General features: G+C 37.0%; 1 protein-coding gene across 1 annotated transcript in view; it reads right to left on the minus strand.

The window, feature by feature from the left end:
* Positions 1–1000: 1000 nt before the first annotated feature.
* wdr95 (WD40 repeat domain 95) overlaps positions 1001–18531 on the minus strand; it is a 28854-nt gene continuing 11323 nt past the window's right edge. The window contains exons 8-31 of the mRNA XM_053687532.1: positions 17790–17875; positions 17380–17472; positions 17197–17242; positions 17058–17104; positions 15974–16091; positions 15694–15763; positions 14956–15196; positions 14386–14491; positions 13459–13610; positions 11697–11799; positions 10098–10204; positions 9910–9989; positions 8672–8726; positions 8527–8572; positions 7901–7960; positions 7596–7758; positions 5572–5670; positions 4284–4342; positions 4060–4198; positions 3927–3966; positions 3753–3841; positions 1843–2021; positions 1583–1683; positions 1001–1482 (exon numbers count right to left, since the gene is read on the minus strand). Of these exons, the coding sequence (XP_053543507.1) occupies positions 1275–1482; positions 1583–1683; positions 1843–2021; positions 3753–3841; positions 3927–3966; positions 4060–4198; positions 4284–4342; positions 5572–5670; positions 7596–7758; positions 7901–7960; positions 8527–8572; positions 8672–8726; positions 9910–9989; positions 10098–10204; positions 11697–11799; positions 13459–13610; positions 14386–14491; positions 14956–15196; positions 15694–15763; positions 15974–16091; positions 17058–17104; positions 17197–17242; positions 17380–17472; positions 17790–17875 (2487 nt within the window). The 3' untranslated portion in view covers positions 1001–1274. The remainder of the gene's footprint in view (positions 1483–1582; positions 1684–1842; positions 2022–3752; positions 3842–3926; positions 3967–4059; positions 4199–4283; positions 4343–5571; positions 5671–7595; positions 7759–7900; positions 7961–8526; positions 8573–8671; positions 8727–9909; positions 9990–10097; positions 10205–11696; positions 11800–13458; positions 13611–14385; positions 14492–14955; positions 15197–15693; positions 15764–15973; positions 16092–17057; positions 17105–17196; positions 17243–17379; positions 17473–17789; positions 17876–18531) is intronic.

The raw sequence follows: 18531 nt of genomic DNA on the forward strand, positions 1-18531 counted from the left end.
TCTGCCAACAGAGCATGATAATTTCAAGCTTTAAATAAGTGGAATGTCTAGAAATAGGCTTAGTAATCCTACATTTGTTTTACCATAAAATGGGAAATATTAGATCAATTTGAATACGTTCATGATATGTGTCACGCATTACCTAACACTGTCAACAAGGCATAAATACAATATTAAAAACAGCCAATACAATGATCTATGTGAATTAATAGTAACAGTACAGAAAATGTACTTGCCAGCAGAACCCAAATAGATTTTTTGAACAGAGAAAAAGAAAGAAAGAAAGAAATCATTTGCTCGGCTATGGTTAGATCAGAAAATGCTGATTATTTTAGTCTCTAATTAAGAACCATTGTAAAGCTTTGGTGTAACTGTATAGCTTTGTTCAAATTATAGCTTAGCTCAAACCATGACATTTAAATGATAGCTCTGCCCTAAAAAGAGATTAAAGGAATTAGTCCTGACAATCTTGGTAGATGGAGAACCGTGACAGTAATGTAGACAAGCCTTAGAATCTAAATTGTACCTGTTTGTAATGTCTGATTTGTGTTCTTATTTTTCGTTTCAGACAGACTAACCCAAGCCTAAAGTGGACACTCTGACTGAGGACAGCAAATAAAGAGTCCACAAGATGTCCCCATGGAGTGTACCAAAATTCTCCAGATAAATAAATAAATAAACAAACAAATTATTATTATTATTATTATTATTATTATTATTATTATTATTATTATTATTATTATTATTATTATTATTAATAATAATAATAATAATAATGATAATAATAATAATGAAGGAAAAGCAGTAACGATGGAGAAACAGGGAGAAATGTTTTTTTAAAAATTATGGTTCTATGCCTGTGTAGTATGTTAAGAGTAGTGCTCATTATTTATATTTACGCCGTTTCTTTTTCATTTTTATGGTATAAAATGAAGTACATACTTATATGTCTGTTTCTTTTTTATGTTTATTGCATTTTGTTTTCATAATTCTTCTTAAATACATGCCTTATGCAAAGAAAACCACTACAAACAAGACAAAAATAAATAACTCAGAAATAAAATAGCACTTCTTGCATTTTTGCGACATGTTGTATCAACACTGAGGGTGTGTGTCCTTTTTAAAGTAGCTTTAAAAACATCATTCATTTGGGATTAGCATTGCGCCTCACAGCTCCAGCGTTCTGCATAGTTCCTGAGCTCAGGTTATACGTAGTGTCTATGTGGAGTTTTCCATGTTCTCATGTGTCCTTTAGAATAATTCATGTTGTAATCTCATTGTTTCATGAGCTGTCTTGAATCTCCTGCGGTCTTCTCATCCACTGAGCTGCTTCTGAAGGGGTCGATCCCTGCGAGTGAGAGGTCTGGCTTCTCACATGTAGTGGGGACATTAACAACCTCGAAATACCTCAGATTGTGGTAGGCCTTAAGGCCCCCGTGGTTCAAGGGCTTGTTAGAGTGCTTGAATATTTCATGTCGCAGTCTGCAAAGCCAGAGGGGAAAAACAGTTCACAGAACACTGGGTCATGTTTCACCATAGTGGAATGGTAACGTGCATTTTTAAGACTAAGAAACAAGCTCACCGCTTCCCACATTCAGGATAAAAGGAGATGTTAATCGCTTCCCTGATGTCTTGGTCACTGGAGCTTGGCAATGGGGATTTGATTTTGGTGGGAGAATCCAACTGCAGAGATACCAAAACTTCAGTAAAGATACACACAGAATCATGAAACATACCATACCATATCACTGAGAACATGTAATGGGATAATAAAATACATCTAAACTCACATACATTTATATTTAGTCATATAGCATCCTATATTATTAGTATTGTAGGTACCTCACTGCTTGTTTCCTCAGATTTTGCAGAGCTGAGATTATCTAATGGAGTCGTCTTGCTATTGAGCATGGTGTGTGCAGGCATGCTCAGCGGATCTACAAGAACCTCATAGGGAACAGCAGGGTGCTGCCATGATGATGTAGTATGGAGGCTCCATTGCTCAGGCTGCCCAAAGGTTCCTGTTGAGTTTAGATATAGTATATGCCAAATACATATGTATGTGACATACATTACAATATTACCCATATAAGCAACATTTTCAAAACTTCATATTATTCATTTTAGTCCAATATAAATATGCAAATCCTACACAGTGCTGAGAAACTAGTTCATGCCTCCTTATAGGCTAGTTTGGATGTTTTGCTGGCTGCCTTCCCTGCTGAGTAAACTTCCTCTCAGCATTGAATGCAACACTGAAAAAATAAATTATGAATTACATAGCCATACGTTCCATATGTACACTTCTGATGTCAGTGTTGAGTGTTTTTCACACATCCAGTTTGCATTTTCCATCTAACTTAATGTATGTTCAGATTTGGCATGCAACCTCGCCAGTTTGTAGCTGAATTACGTTAAATATCTTGTGTGGGTCCTGCCCTCTGATCCATAAATGTAATATCAAAATCCGTAAATATGCGTGAGTCATGATCATAGCATGATAATTACAAAGACATGAATTAGGATTTGTTTGTTTACACTATAAACACTGTACTCACAAAACCTAGAGTGTAATTGCAGTTGAATATTTATGAATTTCTTTAGATTTGTGAGTCACAAAATATGACCTCATTGTTGAAGTTACATAAACTGCGTTTACAAGGAAATACACGATATGGCCAAAAATTTGTGAACAAATGACCATCAAACCCATATATGTCTGTTGAACATCCCATTCCAGATTTAGTCCCCTCTTTGCTGTTATAATAACCTCCACTCTTCTGGGAAGGCTTTTCACTACTTTTTGAGATGTGGTTGTGGGGATTTGACCATTTAGCTACAAGAGCATTAGTGAGGTCAGGCAGTGATATCAAGTGAGGAGTCCTGGGGTGTGGATCGCGTTCATGTTCATCCCAAAGGTGTTCAGTTGGGTTGAGGTCAGGGCTCTATGCAGGCCACTCGATTTCTTACCCTCCAGTGTTGGCAATGTCTTCATAGAGCTCGCTTTGTGCACAGAGGAATTATCATGCTAGAACAAGTTTAGGCCCCTTAGTTCCAGTGAAGGGAAATTGTAATTCTACAACATACTACGACATCCTGTACAATTGTGTGCTTCAAAATTGTGTGGCAACAGTTTGAGGAAGAAACACATAGATGATGATCAGGTGTCCAAAAATGATTTGGCCATGTACTGTAGATCTATACCTATGGCTTTACCCTGAAATGTCAGGAGATACTACCCCAGTCTTATTTAATCATACTGGCTAATAATTTTGTATTGTTTTGATTCCAATGTCCTGCTTACTGTTTTTAAAGCCCTGGCATAACTTGTTGATCTTCTGATGCAGTACAGCCCCTCTCTGGTTTCTTCACTTTAGGTTGACAGAATGTTTCTGTTCTGTCAAATGAGTAATCAGTCACAGCTCAGCCTGGTGAAGATGTTCATACATTCTGGAATATTCATAATAGTGGTCCAATTGAAAGATTTTAAACCGTGACTTGACAGGAAACAGTCAATCCAATCTGGCAACCCTGATTTCTACACACCCACATCCTTTGCAGGTGTGTGTATGCTTTACACCATTCCTAACTTTGCTGGTTTTTCATGACAGAATCCCAAGTCATCAGTGGCAGACTGATATATTAAAATATCAATAATAGTGATGTTGAATAACAACAGTGATCCAGAGATAAGTGAGGATGAGCAAGGCAGTTTCACAAGTTGGGTTATGTTTATTAGATATTAAATATACCTATAAACTCCCCATGGATGCTCCATAAGCGCACAGTGCAGTCCAGAGAGGAAGTGAGCAGAACTTGGTCATTCTCGATGATGTGCAAGCTTGAATAGAAACATAAATCAGTACAGCTGTAACTTTTGAAAATACGTGGTCAATGAGAATTGAATACAATGTCCAGCTTCTTACCCTGTGATGCTGCTAATGTGTGCGCGCCAAAAGTTCATGGCTGGAACGAAAGTGGAGTTATTAAATCAAATCTTTAAAGTCACATCATGATTCAATATAGCAGAATTTCTGAGCAAGAAGAAAAGAGCATTACTTTTTGGAGGCTTTTGTTCGTGGTTGATGGCACACTCCTTAATCTCGTAAACACAGACATAGCCGACATGATCAGCAGCGAAGAGGAGATGGTCATCCTGTGTGACGACCAATTTTGTGACCTGCTTCTGGTGTCTAGACTGAAAAATAAACAAATCTGTTGACAGTTATTTTTCTCATTGGCTTATTAGAACATTTAAGGTGAATAAATATGATGACACATACCGCCTTAAAAGATGTAAAAAATTTCCCCCCATTCAACACGTTCCAGAAATGAACAAAACCTATAGAACATGAAATATGCTTCAAAATACTGATGCAATCTACATACCAGTATTATAGTCTAGTACAACACTTTATATTTAGAAAAGTTGCCTGTTCATCTAATAAATTATGAGCTAAAAGTGTCTTTTATGTGAAATCTTACAGCAGCCATTGCACATTCTATATTTTACACAATAGAAATAAAATTACTAAAATTATGCATGCAAAAAGTACATTTATAACATGCAGAAGCATCAAATCTACAGGCAGGTGACAAATTAAAGGAAAACCCAAAGAGGGGATTTTGCTGGGACGTTTTTAGAATCAATACCAAGGAGCACGGAACCTATTCTGCTGGCTTGTGATGGTCCAACACCTTACCAACACACTTTATATTGTTTTTTTTTTGTTTTTGTTTTTGCTTTAATGTATCACCTTTGCATATGTGTGATCATTAAAGAAAAATCTATCTTTTGGAACTCTTGACTGTTAATAATGCCTAGTTATAGCCCCAATGCTTTGATGTGCATTGTATAGCATGCGACACTATATGGCTAAATGTTTTTGGATACCTGTCATGCCCATATGTAGGTCTTCCCTAAACTGTTGACACAAAGTTGGAAGCACACAATTGTGCAGAATGTTTTTGTATGCTGTAGCGTTACAGTTTGCCTTCACTGGAACTAAGAGGCCTACACTTGTTCCAGCATGACAATGCCCCTGTTCACAAAGCGAGCGCCATGAAGACATGGTTTGCCAGGTTGGACAGGAAGAACTCTAATGGTCTACACAGAGCCCTGATCTCAATCCCACTGAACAGCTTTGGGACGAACTGGAATTCCAACTGCACTCCAGGCCTCCTCACCTGACATCAGTGCCAACATCACTAATGCGCATGTGACCGAATGGAAAAAATCTCTATATTTTCAACAAGCATATATGAGTGTTATGGCCAGGGGTCCACAAACTTTTGTCTATATAGTGTACATATATAGGGTATCCAAAATGATATGTAATACTTTGAGTGTCTTTTCTTGAAGAAAATACCAATCCAATACATAATATTAGAGTGAAAAAGCACTAATTGTCCTTTACATTTAAAAAAAAAATTTTTTTAGCAGAATTTCATGCAATTTCATGCTATGTTTTACAGGAGGACTGGTGGTTTGCCTCGGCTGTTGTGAAAATATGAACTCAGAGACGTTGCTGGTCTTCATCAGTAAGCAACTGTAACTCCAGTGAAATTCACCTTCAGCCCCAGAGGACACAAGAGATGCAGCTGAACTGAAGTCAGCATCTAATGCCCGGGTCTTTAAGAAGACGAGACTCAGCACACTTCTGTTCACAACTGCACATAAAAAAAATAATAAAATAAATAAAAAACAAGATTTGAATAGTACAACTTTTCAGTACTGACAGTTCTTAGTATGTTAATTTAAAGGAAAATAGCACCTCCTAAAAATGGAGGTTTAGCTCTGATTATAGAAATTAATCTATAGAGTGCATGCAACAATACGATGCTAAAAGATGTGTTTTTTTCTGATATTGTTTGTGCTTTACAGCTCCACTGTAATGAAAATATGCTTCTATATTTTCCGGTTGAGTGCTCCTCCCATCATTCCTGATACACACAATTTTGTATGAAACAACAGGGTGTAAACAGGGTCTATGTGAATATTGAGCCTTAGCTTCAACTTCACAAAATGGCATTAAAGTGTATTCATTAATTTCAACCCCTGTGGAGGAGAGTTCTCACTGTGAAGGACTGAGGCATGGGAGGAAGCAAAGCACAGCCTTGATCACTTCAAAATAGACCACACAAAAGTATTCGTTGAAAACAGCTCTGTGTGAGAAGGAGCCGGTCTGGAGAGCAGCGACTGATAGACAAAGCTAAAGAACTTCAAGCGACCCATTATATATGTACTTTCTGTTTACATAATGTTTCGTGCCTGTGTGTGACTCTCTGCTTGATCCTTCGTCAAACTCACACAGCTTGTTCCCTTGCCCCTGTAATCATATCCTGTGTCTAAATAAGATTTCAGTCTCACGCTGGATAAAAAGAAAGAAAGAAAGAAAGAAAGAAAGAAAGAAAGAAGATATCTTAGTGAGTGCAAAGGTCTTAAATAATGCTAACCATATCTAAAATTTCTTGAGAAGATTATAAATTAAATAGATTATTCAGCCTGTTTCGGTGCCTTTATACATTTAAACTTAATTTTCTAAATCTATTAGCAGATAATTTTGCTTCTTTCTACAACTAAATGCTTAAACATAGAACTATTTCAAGCTTTAAATTAGTAAAAAAAAATGTAAAAAAAAATAAATAGATGTACTAATCATATAGTCATATTTATTTTACTATAATCTTACTATTGGAAATACCAGGTACATTTGAGTATATTCAAGATGTTTTCAAGATGCGATTTTTGTGGTGCACCTGTGTTATCTAACAATAAAACATTAAAATATAGTATGTTCTCAATATATGCTAAAGTTAAAAACAAAATATATTGTCATTTTTATGTATAAATAGTATATAGTATATATTTTTTCTATATATTGTTGTTTTTTATGTATATGTTGGAACCGTGGAAATAGTCAAAAATGAAGAAAAATCAGGTGTTGACCAAAATAGAGTTTTTCTGCCACTAATATACTTCAACATATCCACTTAAAGAAAACATAAATATATTTTGCTTTCTAATCTTAAGAGCATGTCAAGTAAAGTGACACTTTAACAAATGCAGCATTAAATGCAGTCAACTGCTTCTAAAACCTCGCTAGTCAAGTGAGCTTTTCTTACGAGTGGTTGGATACCCGTCACATCATCATCAAAACAGAGAAGAGCACTTACACACTGTACAGATGAAATGTAGTCAGTAGAATTGAATTAATTACTCTTAAACAACGATCGGCCGAGTGAATTTGACTTCAGACAGAAACTGGTGAGGATGATGTGGATAATCAACTCATTTCCCATTGTAAACAAAGAATTCTTTAACATTTTGTAATAATGTTGTTGTTTTTTTTTCTCTCCATAAGTAGAGTAGGTTATACAGGAAATGTAATGGTAGTCTGTTAGGGTTAACCAGATTTCAATATTTTCTAATTTACTATACATGCAAAAGTGAAACCCTTTCAGTTCAGGAAAGCCTGTAGTTTTCATAAATATAGTCAAAAATGCCAACTTTAGACCGTGTGAAGGGTTTCCTGAGACCATCCACACATATTACACATTACAGGAGATTTTTAAACAAAAAAAGACAAAAATACCTTGAGCGTGGTCTGTGTGTGCAGGAAGAGGTGTAAGAAAGCGGCACAGGATGTGTCCAGACACCACATTCCACACAATGATTTCTCCGTCATAGCTGCCAGTAGCAATCAGAGAGGGAGAACACTGGGCTATACACAAAATGTCCTCTTTGTGTCCCTTTTTCTATTGAAAAAGTTACATTTGAATCAAACATTTGAGAGAGATTATAAATCAAACAAGTCAATACACATCATATTTCTTAATGACATTTTAAGATAGTGGAATAGTGATTTTTGATGTGTGTGTGTGCGTGTGTTCACATTACCAGATCTTCATGCCATGATGGTTGTGGCCTATGAACATGATGAGTGTCATCCAGTATGTCCTAAAAACCACAACTGGTTATACATTTTGAGGGGAAGAAATCTTCATTGAAACCTGAATTTATGTCATTATAACCGGGTTGAGAATCCTTTCTAGCATACTTGACACTGTCATTGACAGTGTACTGCAGGACTGACTACCCTACAGTTTCAAATGTAGAGAGTTAACAGATCATCAAGAAGCGATGAAAAGAAAATTAGATTCTTGTTTACCTGGAAAACGTTTAAAACGTTTAAAAAAAAAACATTTAAAATCCACTTCTGGACAACTCCGATGCAGATATTCTTCAATATTATCAGCCTCACACGCTCTAAGCGGAGTTTTTCTGTCTAATTTGTGGAGTATGCTTTGAATAATGCATTATCATACACACGAAAATGAAGAGAGAGCGCGGAGTGAAGGCGCGAGAGATTCGGAAAATGAAAAATGGAAATGCGCTGCATAGTGATAAACAGGAGAGTGGTGAAGGGAAGCAGGTCACAGCAGTCAGTCTTTTATGAGATCCATCTGGAGAATTACGCTGATATGAAATAGGAAGGCTGGTCTGCCATGGGCCTTTATACTCACTAAGTAAACGTCAATCCTTCGACCCCAGCCAACCGACATCACAAATCTGCCAGGATAAATGTGAATCATGATTCAGCTAAAAATGTGCAAAACAAATAAGAGGGAGAATAAAAGAAATATGGGCTGTGCTGAAGTGTAGGCTCACGTGTTCCTGTGCATTTGCAGATAGGAACAGTCGCAGATCTCAGTGCTTTCATCCTCTGCAGAAAAACACAGAACCTTCCCTTTAATTTACATTCAACAAGTTATAGGAAGCTGGTGTGCTGATCGAGGTGGTCTACCTAGATAGCTATCCAGCTAACTCTACCCTTACAGTAACCGTTCCCCGGGTGATTATAAATGATTGTAATGTTATGCCCTGAAATTGTACGTGTGAATTCAAATAAACTCATGAAACAGCTTGTGAATAAATTAACCTGTGAAAAATGATAAAACATGCCCAACATGAAAAATTAACATATTAAAATACATTTGATGTCCACCTGTACACCTGCACCGTCATGCAGTTATCCAATAAGCCAATCACGTAGCAGCAGTGCAATGCATAAAATAATCCATATATATATATATATATATATATATATATATATATATATATATAAAGAACGTCAAATATCAGAATATGGGAAAAATGTAATCTCAGTGACATTGAGCATAATTGTTGGTGCCAGATGGGCTGGTTTGAGTATTTCAGAAATCTTGGGATTTTCACATACACCAGTTTCTAGCACAGAGTAGAGCAGAAAGCAAACAACATCCAGTGAGCAGCAACTCTGTCAGCAAAAATGCCTTGTTCATGAGAGAGGCCAGAGGAGAATGGCCAAATAGGTTCAAACTGACACAAAGTGGTAATTCACACACCCGCTCTTCACAAGTGTGGTGAGCAGAAAAGCATCTCAGAACTCGAAAACACCTCAGACTTTGAGGTAGATGGGCTACGACAGCTGAAGACTGCATCAGATTCCAAGCCTGTCAGTCAAGAACAGGAATCTACGTCTACAGTGAGCACAGGTTCACCAAAACTGGGCAGTTGAAGATTGGAAAACAGTGCTTGGTGTGAATGTGCAGGGATACAGGGGTTCCTAATAAAGAGGACAGTAAGAGATCTAGCAATTCGGTGTTTAGCCATTTTTCTGAAGACATACATTCCTTTAGAATTCAGTTTATCAGCTAATTAAACACGTTTGCTTCAGATAATCAGCTCTATTGGAATAGGGGCTGAATTAGGATGCAATTAATAACATTATTCAAACACACAGCTTGTCTTGGTTTTAAAGGCATATTCCAGAATGAAGAATTAAGAATAAGAGTGAGATTATAAATGGTATTTGTTCCTGCACTCATACTGCACTACAGACCTACAAATGATTTAGCCTACCGCACCTCGTCTCAATATCTTCAGGCAGTGGCCATTGTGGAAGTTCCAGATTTTAAGACAGCCATCTCTGCCACCTGTTACAAGTCTTTAAAATAAAAGGAGTATTAAAGAAAGTGGAAAGAATCAAAGAAAAAAAAGTTAAATGTGATTTCATGTACATGCAATGCTGCATGGAAAAACAAAACAAACAGACCTTCTTCCTTTTGGATCAAACGCCATGCAGGTTATGGCAGAGACTCCATGAGCGCCTCCAAACTCAAAGAGCTGACTTCCTGTGTCCACATCCCAGACTTTAATGATCTAAAATAGAATAAATCATGTTTGATAGCCCTACTCAAAAAGCACTGCATCAACCAAAAAAGCTAAATTGAGCTTCTATGCTAATATCAAACTCGTACTGTAACTAGTATGGATTTTTGTTGTTTTCAAAATAATGCAGTTTTTCTTTTCAATGGCTAGGAATTTTTTTTTCAACAAGTTGTAATATAGTATTTTAGCTTTTTCCCTTTTCACCTAACTGTTTTTAATCAAACAAGTAACAATGTTCAATCTGTTGTATGATCAGGAACCATCAAGAACCAAGCCAAAAATGAAAATACTGTCAACATCCAAGACATTAAACACCAATTTATGGATACACATGAAGGTGGGGAGCTTGTTATGAGACGGGTTTGCAAATGGAAAAACAAAGGCATTTTAAAAGTATTTTAACACAGCTTGTTGGAGAGTCCATTCCAAGAGTGCCTCTCTGACAGTCCTAGGATTTGAAATTACAGCCATCTGGCTCTAGCAGTCAACTAGCCCTAGCCAGTACAATTTAAATTCAAGCCAGATTTTCATCAACGCTATACACTACATGACTTTGTAGTGGTTCTCAAAGTGGTGTCCAGGGATCCCCAGGGGACTGTGACACATAGCCAGGGGGTCCATGTTTTTTTTTATAATGAGTCTTTATTGGTCACATATACAATAGAGCACAGCAAAATTGTTTTCTTCACATACCCCAGCATGTCAGGAAGTTGGGGTCAGAGCCTATGATATGGTGCCCCTGGAGCAAAGAGGGTTAAGGGCCTTGCTCAAGGGCCCAACAGTGGCAACTTGTCACTGCTGAGGCTTGAACCCACAACCTTCTGATCACTAACCCAGAGCCTTAACCACTAAGACACCACAACCCCAATAGTCATGGAATTATATTCATGGAAAATATAAGCTAATATTATTTATTATTAAGTTCTTATAGTTAAATAATATATATATAAATAATGGCAACTTGTACCTAATGTGTTCTGTCAGTGAAAAGTTCACGAATAAAAAACTATGACTAAAAGATCAGGAGTAAAAAACTGTTATTATTGTACACATTTAAATACTGAGTGTAGTATTTGTATATTTGGATTATTCTCAGACATCTGCACCGAGGGTCTCAACGTCTGTGGAATTTATTTTACGTTTAAAGGTGCAAAAAGTACTGCCTTATTGGTATGAGTGCTCAAACTGTTGAAAAGTTTCAGAATAAACAGCCTTGTTCACACAGAGCACATCATCAAACACACAGCACATCATCAAACAAACCGCTGCTCAAAAACAGCGCGTCATCAAACACGCTGCTGTTCGCATACAGCGCGTCATCAAACACACTGCTGTTCACACACAGCGCATCAAACATACTGCTGTTCACACACAGCGCATCAAACATACTGCTGTTCACACACAGTGCATGGCAACAGCTCATCACATCAGCGCAGGAATGTGTGCTTTGTACAGGTGTTTCTGAAAATTCATTTGTACTCACTGATGCTTCAGTGCAGCTCACCACCTGCCGAAACTCTTGACTGTATCCGCAGCAGAGTACTGCCTCCTTATGGGAAATGATACGGCTGCCTTCAGGCTGTGATCTGATATGCACAAAGAAAAATGGAAGCAGACTGAAGAATAGTCAATTTTATTTAACTCCATATGTATTAACAAGTCAGGTTCTACTCTCACAAACTTGCTATTCTCACACACTAGCTGTTTCTTTCCCATCATACGAATGCTACCAATTTATGAAGTCAGATATCACGTCTTCTCATATGCTGCTCATCACAGGGCAGTTGAATGTGCTTTGCAGGTGAGTGCAAACGTCTTTCCTCTATATACAGGTGCATACATACATACATCCGTAATTGGATACCATTATTTTACTTGTACTTCTATCAATTTTGATGTAATTATAGCTCTATAAACATTGTTGAAAGTGCACAAAGGAAGTTAATTCTTGTTATCTCTCATGTGCTGGCAGCTATAAACAGTTGATCCTTCACTTTATCCTTTCCAGTGGCAGAAAAACCGACAGGAGCAGCATACTGTTACAAAGAGCTCACATTGAAGACTCCTTCCAAAACGTTTACAAATCTGTTTAATATTAGCCTGTAATTAAATTAATGAACTGGTATAAACTGATATAATTGTGGTATGAACTGATGTTTACTGTAAGCAAATGGCTTACAGGATATCTGATGAATAAGATAAGAATTCATTGAACTGGTTTTGAGGGGGGGAAAGTCATTTAGGGGTTGAAATAATCTTCTCTTATCAATTGATTTCTCCTCGCTGTAAAGAGCCAGAATTCCCATGGCTACTGTTTAAATGAGCTAATAGATGTCCACGATTGGCTAGCAGTGCTCAGATCCACAAAGGAGAAAGATATTCTTTCCACCAAGAGCCAATTAGGCTCTCTTGGGTTCCTGGCCACATATGGCAATGGCATCGTCTGGAAAAGTGGATGATTGTTATTGTTATTAAATAAATAAATGACTTGTTTTAATTTAAGGAACTTACCAAAATATTTCGACATATTACAGGCAAATAGCTAATAAAAAGCACATTAGAAACGATAAAAAAAAGAATGATAATCTGTTCAACAATATTGTGTAGACAGTGCAGCGCTGTATGTGTGGTGGACTGGGAAAAGCCTTCACATGGTCAAATTTGGACATTTTCTGCTCTATAGGGTACAGGTTTCCTAAACAGAAATATGTTTATCTTTTGCATTTATCTCAACCACGAGTAATCTTCTAGCAAGTCTGATTACTTCCAAAAGTGAAGAGAGAAAACTGCATTTAAACGTCTCATTCCAAGTCCACATCAGCACACTGACTGTCTAAAATAAAAAGCTTTTTTTTTTTTATTATTGATTTGAATTTAATTCATCATGAAATGAATAAAACATAAAAATCATAAATATGACTATGGACACAATGGTTTTGTTTGTTTTTATATCCACCTCTATTCACAGCCTACAGCTGTATTGATAAACCAAAACATGAACTCTTCAGAACGCCTACACCATTTTAAAAATGTAATAAAAACATTTATGTCAATTTTTTTTTTGGGGGGGGAGGCGGTGGGGGGTATACAGTAGTTATGTTTTCTTAAAGCAGACATGTCAAAGCATGTCATAGACACTTTTTCATAGACATAAACATACAGAGTTTTCCTCATTATGGGCTGTTTCTTTCAATAAATGTATTTTGAATTAGGTAACTGAAAGGATATTGTACACCAGAACCTACTTGGTTTTGAGGGAGAGGAAGGAGAGTGAATCAGTGGCTAGATAAAGGCTCTTCACTGCAGAGGAGTACAGGCAGGCCGACAGCTCTCCATGCAGACAGCTCGCTTTTGGGTGGGCATCAAATAGACAGCACTGATCTTGGATGTCCCATATCTAAAAACAAACAAACAACAACAACAAAAAATAAAAAAATAAAAAATCAAAAAAAACTTGCACTTCCATCTTCTACATGTCCAAATCCAGTGTAGATCAATATGTTTTTCTATTTTTCTAAATGCCAATACACACTGGGTACACGTGTATCTGTCCACACGTTACATCCACGTAAAACTCGAGTTTACACTATTTCTGCGTTAGCGTGTGTGATTACGTACATTTCACACGTTATCATACAGTATGTTTTTCACGTGTGATCTTGTGGAAAATGTCAAGTTGAATTTCACCAGGCTACCTTCAGAAATTGTACACGGAATTGAAGCAAACATGTGGAAAAAAAAAAAAAAAAAACAAACAAAAAAAAACATAGTATGTAAAACTCATATGTAAGTCATTTTGTTCATGTGACTGTTCTGTAAAGAGAAACTCCATATACATCCATTACAATAACAACAATTGTACAGTATATATTCTATGTATATGTCATTTTTGTATGTATTTACTTTAATATCTACCTTATGAACGGACTCATTAATTTCCAGCTAGGCCTACTCAATGACACACTTGGTCATGCTAAAGCCCAGGCTTTTGCTGCATTTTTGAGCTATTTACTGTATATTCTTTTCCTATTATCTTATTATAAGATTATTATCAAATCTCAAATTTCTGAAAATTTTTTAATGTCAGTTCTGTCACCATAGGAGTAAACATCTGCACCTTCAATTGTGCTTTGTACTTTATGTCAAAACAGAATTTCCCATTTATCACTCACCTTGGCAGTGCTGTCTGTGGAGACGGAGAAAATGCGGCTGTCCTCTGAGGAGATACAGAGATAGAAGATGGGAGCAGTATGACCTTTCAGATTGCCTGTGGGCCTCCTATCATTGGCAGAGCATTAAACATAGATGTGCAACCACTATTCAGAATAGAGAAAGATCAAACACATTGCTGCTACGCCTGAGAACAGGGAGGTCGTTCAAACCCATTTAAAATTAAAAACATCAGTAGAAAGCCCTCCTGTGCTTTGGGATGCAAATGAGCGGTGCACTCCAACTGGGAACTCATATTCTGACACTATATGGATAGTTGGAGCATTAAGAGATACATATACAGATATCGGCATTGTGTTACACCCCAACTATGTGTTTGTGTTTGTCCAATATGGAAGCGCTTACTCTCAATTCTTTTACGTTGCCAATTAATATCCTAATTATTTTTTTATTTCAACTGTACTGTGCACCATTCAGTATAACATGGGTCCAGTTACTTGTATAACTTGGGTTATGAGAGCTACATGTTAGGCAAAAGAAGGTGACTTTGAATTATTATTTATTGAGCTCACCCTGGAAAATGAGGATTCCACATGCGTATTATTCTGTCCATCCCGCCTGTAACCAGGAGATTGTGCCTCTTGCACAGGTCAAAAGTCTTTACTCCTTTATATATGGAAAAGATGGTCTGGTCACAGGGTGCTCTTGATTGAGGGCTGCTGATGCTGAGTGACACTTTTTTGGGTTTACCCTCACACATCTCCTTAATCTCCTTTAACTGCTGTTCAACATTGATGGATGGTCGAATGCAACCTTGGAAGAAAATGAGTAAAATAATTGTATATGTAATATACCTAAAAGTAATAAAATTAAGCTCTATAAATAGTATTAAACCCTAACACATATACTGGCATGTGCAGAATACCTCACATGCACAGAGGACCAGGTGACAGGTGACTCATAGTCCCTTTCTGTGTTATGGCATGCTATTCAAATGAGATTAACTGGAATTTACATCAAGGTCCCTGACAGACTCCTCGACTGGCAATAAATAAAGTGGATTAATTGCAGAGTAAGTGCAGAGACCTATCCTCTAATGCCAGGCTGAAAAAAAAAAAAAAAAAACATACTATTTTCAGAATTTAATGAGGATTAAAGGGAGATGATATTCACTCTGTTCCCCCAGGCAGTGTGTTGGAAAGCAATCTTTTGCATATGATAGATTCTGTCTGATCCACTCAAAGTCAAAGCTCATACAAATGATCATTACGGATGAACAAAACTGCACAGAGGTTAATTTTATATCTTACCAATAACAAGAGCGGAGGCTTCGTGGTTTGACGTGGATACAATGGCAGGAATGTTTTTTATGTATTTCAGCTGAAATGACAGGTTAAATCTGATATTTTAATAAGTACCATTTTATCATGTAATCGCACTTTCCAATTTTTTCTTTTTTTAAATCCACAATGTTTTCACCAAATTAACACTATAAATTACTATTAAGTTGTTGTAATAGGCTTGAATATGATGCTTCATAAAATACCCCAATGAAATTTCTTGATAGTATTATAGAAAAAAATGTCTTACCTCATTTACCCAGTCTTGATGGACTTTCCATCTAATATACGTTACATTTGGAGACTGGACTGCATAATCAATGCCAATACTGGGCATATTTTCAACCTTCATCAATTTCTTCCACATCCTATAGGGAAATGTATTATAAAGCACTACTTAAAGGGGCAGTTTGTAATTATAGCACCCTCTGCTGCCTGTGAGATGAACTGCAATTACGATTGAAAACACTCTGACAGCATTTCTTTTCTTAATCCTAGCCAATCCCCGCTAATGTTACATAAATACATATGTTGCCTTTTAAAGAAAGTGGCGAGCTACAGAGCTACTCTGTTATAGCTGGGGTGAGGCTTATTTCTGGGCCAGAAAAATATACAAAAACAGAAAACTAAAAAAGGACAAACAAGCTAAATCTGTAGCATGACCTTACTGTGAATGTCTTTTTCGAAAGTGTGTTTATGTTTATTATAGGTCTAGAAACTCAAACTGCAACCTCTACCTTTCAAGAAAATATGAAAAAAAAAATCATGTTGATTTTTTCTGATTCATTTTGTTGGTCTTAAATTCAACCTACATATATACTCACCAGCCATTTTAATAGGAACACCTGTACACTTGCTCACCTAACCCTAGGCCGAGGGCGAAACAGCCTAGTTCTCTGAACTCCCTCGTCAACAAGGTGTTTCTGCTCACTTGTTTTTCGCACCATTCTGTATAAACTCTAGAGACTGTTGTGTGTGAAAATCCCAGGAGATTAGAAGCCTGCCTGGCACCAGTAACCATGCCATGGTTAAAGTCACTGAGATCACTGCATTTTCCTCCATTCTGATGTTTGATTTGAGCATTAAGTGAAGTTCTTGACCAACATCTGCATAATTTTATGCTTTTTACAGCTGCATGAATGAGCAGGTGTTCCTAATATACAGGCTGGTGAGTGTATATAACCATATTTTATATATATTATTTAAAAAAAAAATTATTCATATTGTATGTCTATCTTAAAACACTCATTTCTGACTATGAGACCATGCATGACTTACTTTTGTAAGTCTTTAAAAGCATGAGCCAAATGAGGATAATTAATATGCGTGTTTACCTCAGTGTCTCCCCCACAGATGTCATTAGTATGATATTCACACAGCCCTAGAATGAAAAAGCTACATAATTAATCAAACTAATGCCATGAACTTCACTGCTCATCTGCCTAAATGTGTATTCATTAGGACCGTGCTTACCTGACTATCCCCGTATATGATAGCACATTCATCAGGGCCAGTATGGCTGTAGAGAGACGAGAATAAAGTCACTATTTTCACAGCAAGTGTAAGGTTTTCATTAAAAGAACATTGAGATGTTTTAATAACGTTTTAATTTGGGTTCTTGACTCATAATGTATATGCTTCTGAAAGTGCTCTCACCAGTAGTCTAATTTCAGAGGAATGGTTTCCAGGGAGTTTATCTGACAGTAAGGTTCGAGTGAAGAAAGTTCATACAGCTGGATTTCTCTGTCCCTAAGACAAAGAAAATGATATGAACATTTCAAGCACATCAAGACTGTCTCTGAGGTATAAACTGACCTTTCTGGGACATCCTCAAGAAACTAGATAAATGTTAATCAATGCAAAGGGAAATAAGATAGCTTTTGCCATCGACCTAATTTTAACTGCACCTGAGGCAGGTAAAGTTCTGATGGAGTTGGACTTCTTTAAAGGAATTAATAAGAAATAAGCATCACATCGCATTTTGCTGTCCACCACACCTGGTAATCATCAGGGCTTACGATAAGTTTTATACAACAAACAAACATGTAGACAAGGAAATAACTCACCCTGTTGCAATGATCAGCTTGTTGTACTGCGGCATTGTGATAAAATCCGTGGCCCACTTTGGTGTCCGTCCAATGGGACGTTCATACTTGATAAAATAGGAGTAAATAAAATAGCAGAGCACACACAATTTTATTTATTCAATTTATATACTACCTTTCTAACAGCCAATAGGCATGCGATCTCCATAGACAAACATTGGCAGTAGAATGGGTCATAATGAAGAGCTCAGTGACTTTAAACATGGCACTGTAATCTTTGTGAAATCTTCTGATCTGCTAGATCTGCCCTGGTCAAATGTTAGTGCAATTATTGGAAATGATGGCATCTAGGAGCAACAACAGCTCAGCCACGAAGCAGTAAATCACACAAAGTGACAGCGCTGGAACGGCGAGTGCTGAAGCATGTAGTGCATAACAATCACCTATCCCGTCTTGTGTCACCCATTACAGAGTTCCAGTCTGTCTCTGGAAGCAAAATCAGCACAAGAACTGTGCACCGGGAGCTTCATGAAATTGGTTTCAGTGGTCAAGCAGCTGCATACAAGCCTAAGATCAGTATGCACAATGCCAACTGTTGGATGGAATGGTGTAAAGCATGCTGCCTCTGGAGCAATGGAAATGTGTTCTCCAGTGATGAATCATGTTTGGTGGAAAAAGAATAGTGGTCTGGTGCTGGTTTTTCAGGGTTTGGGCCAGTTTCAGTGAAGGGTATCATTAATACTACAGCATACAAATACATTTT

The sequence above is a fragment of the Ictalurus punctatus genome, chromosome 17, assembly GCF_001660625.3.
Source record: "Ictalurus punctatus breed USDA103 chromosome 17, Coco_2.0, whole genome shotgun sequence".
Taxonomy (NCBI): domain Eukaryota; kingdom Metazoa; phylum Chordata; class Actinopteri; order Siluriformes; family Ictaluridae; genus Ictalurus; species Ictalurus punctatus.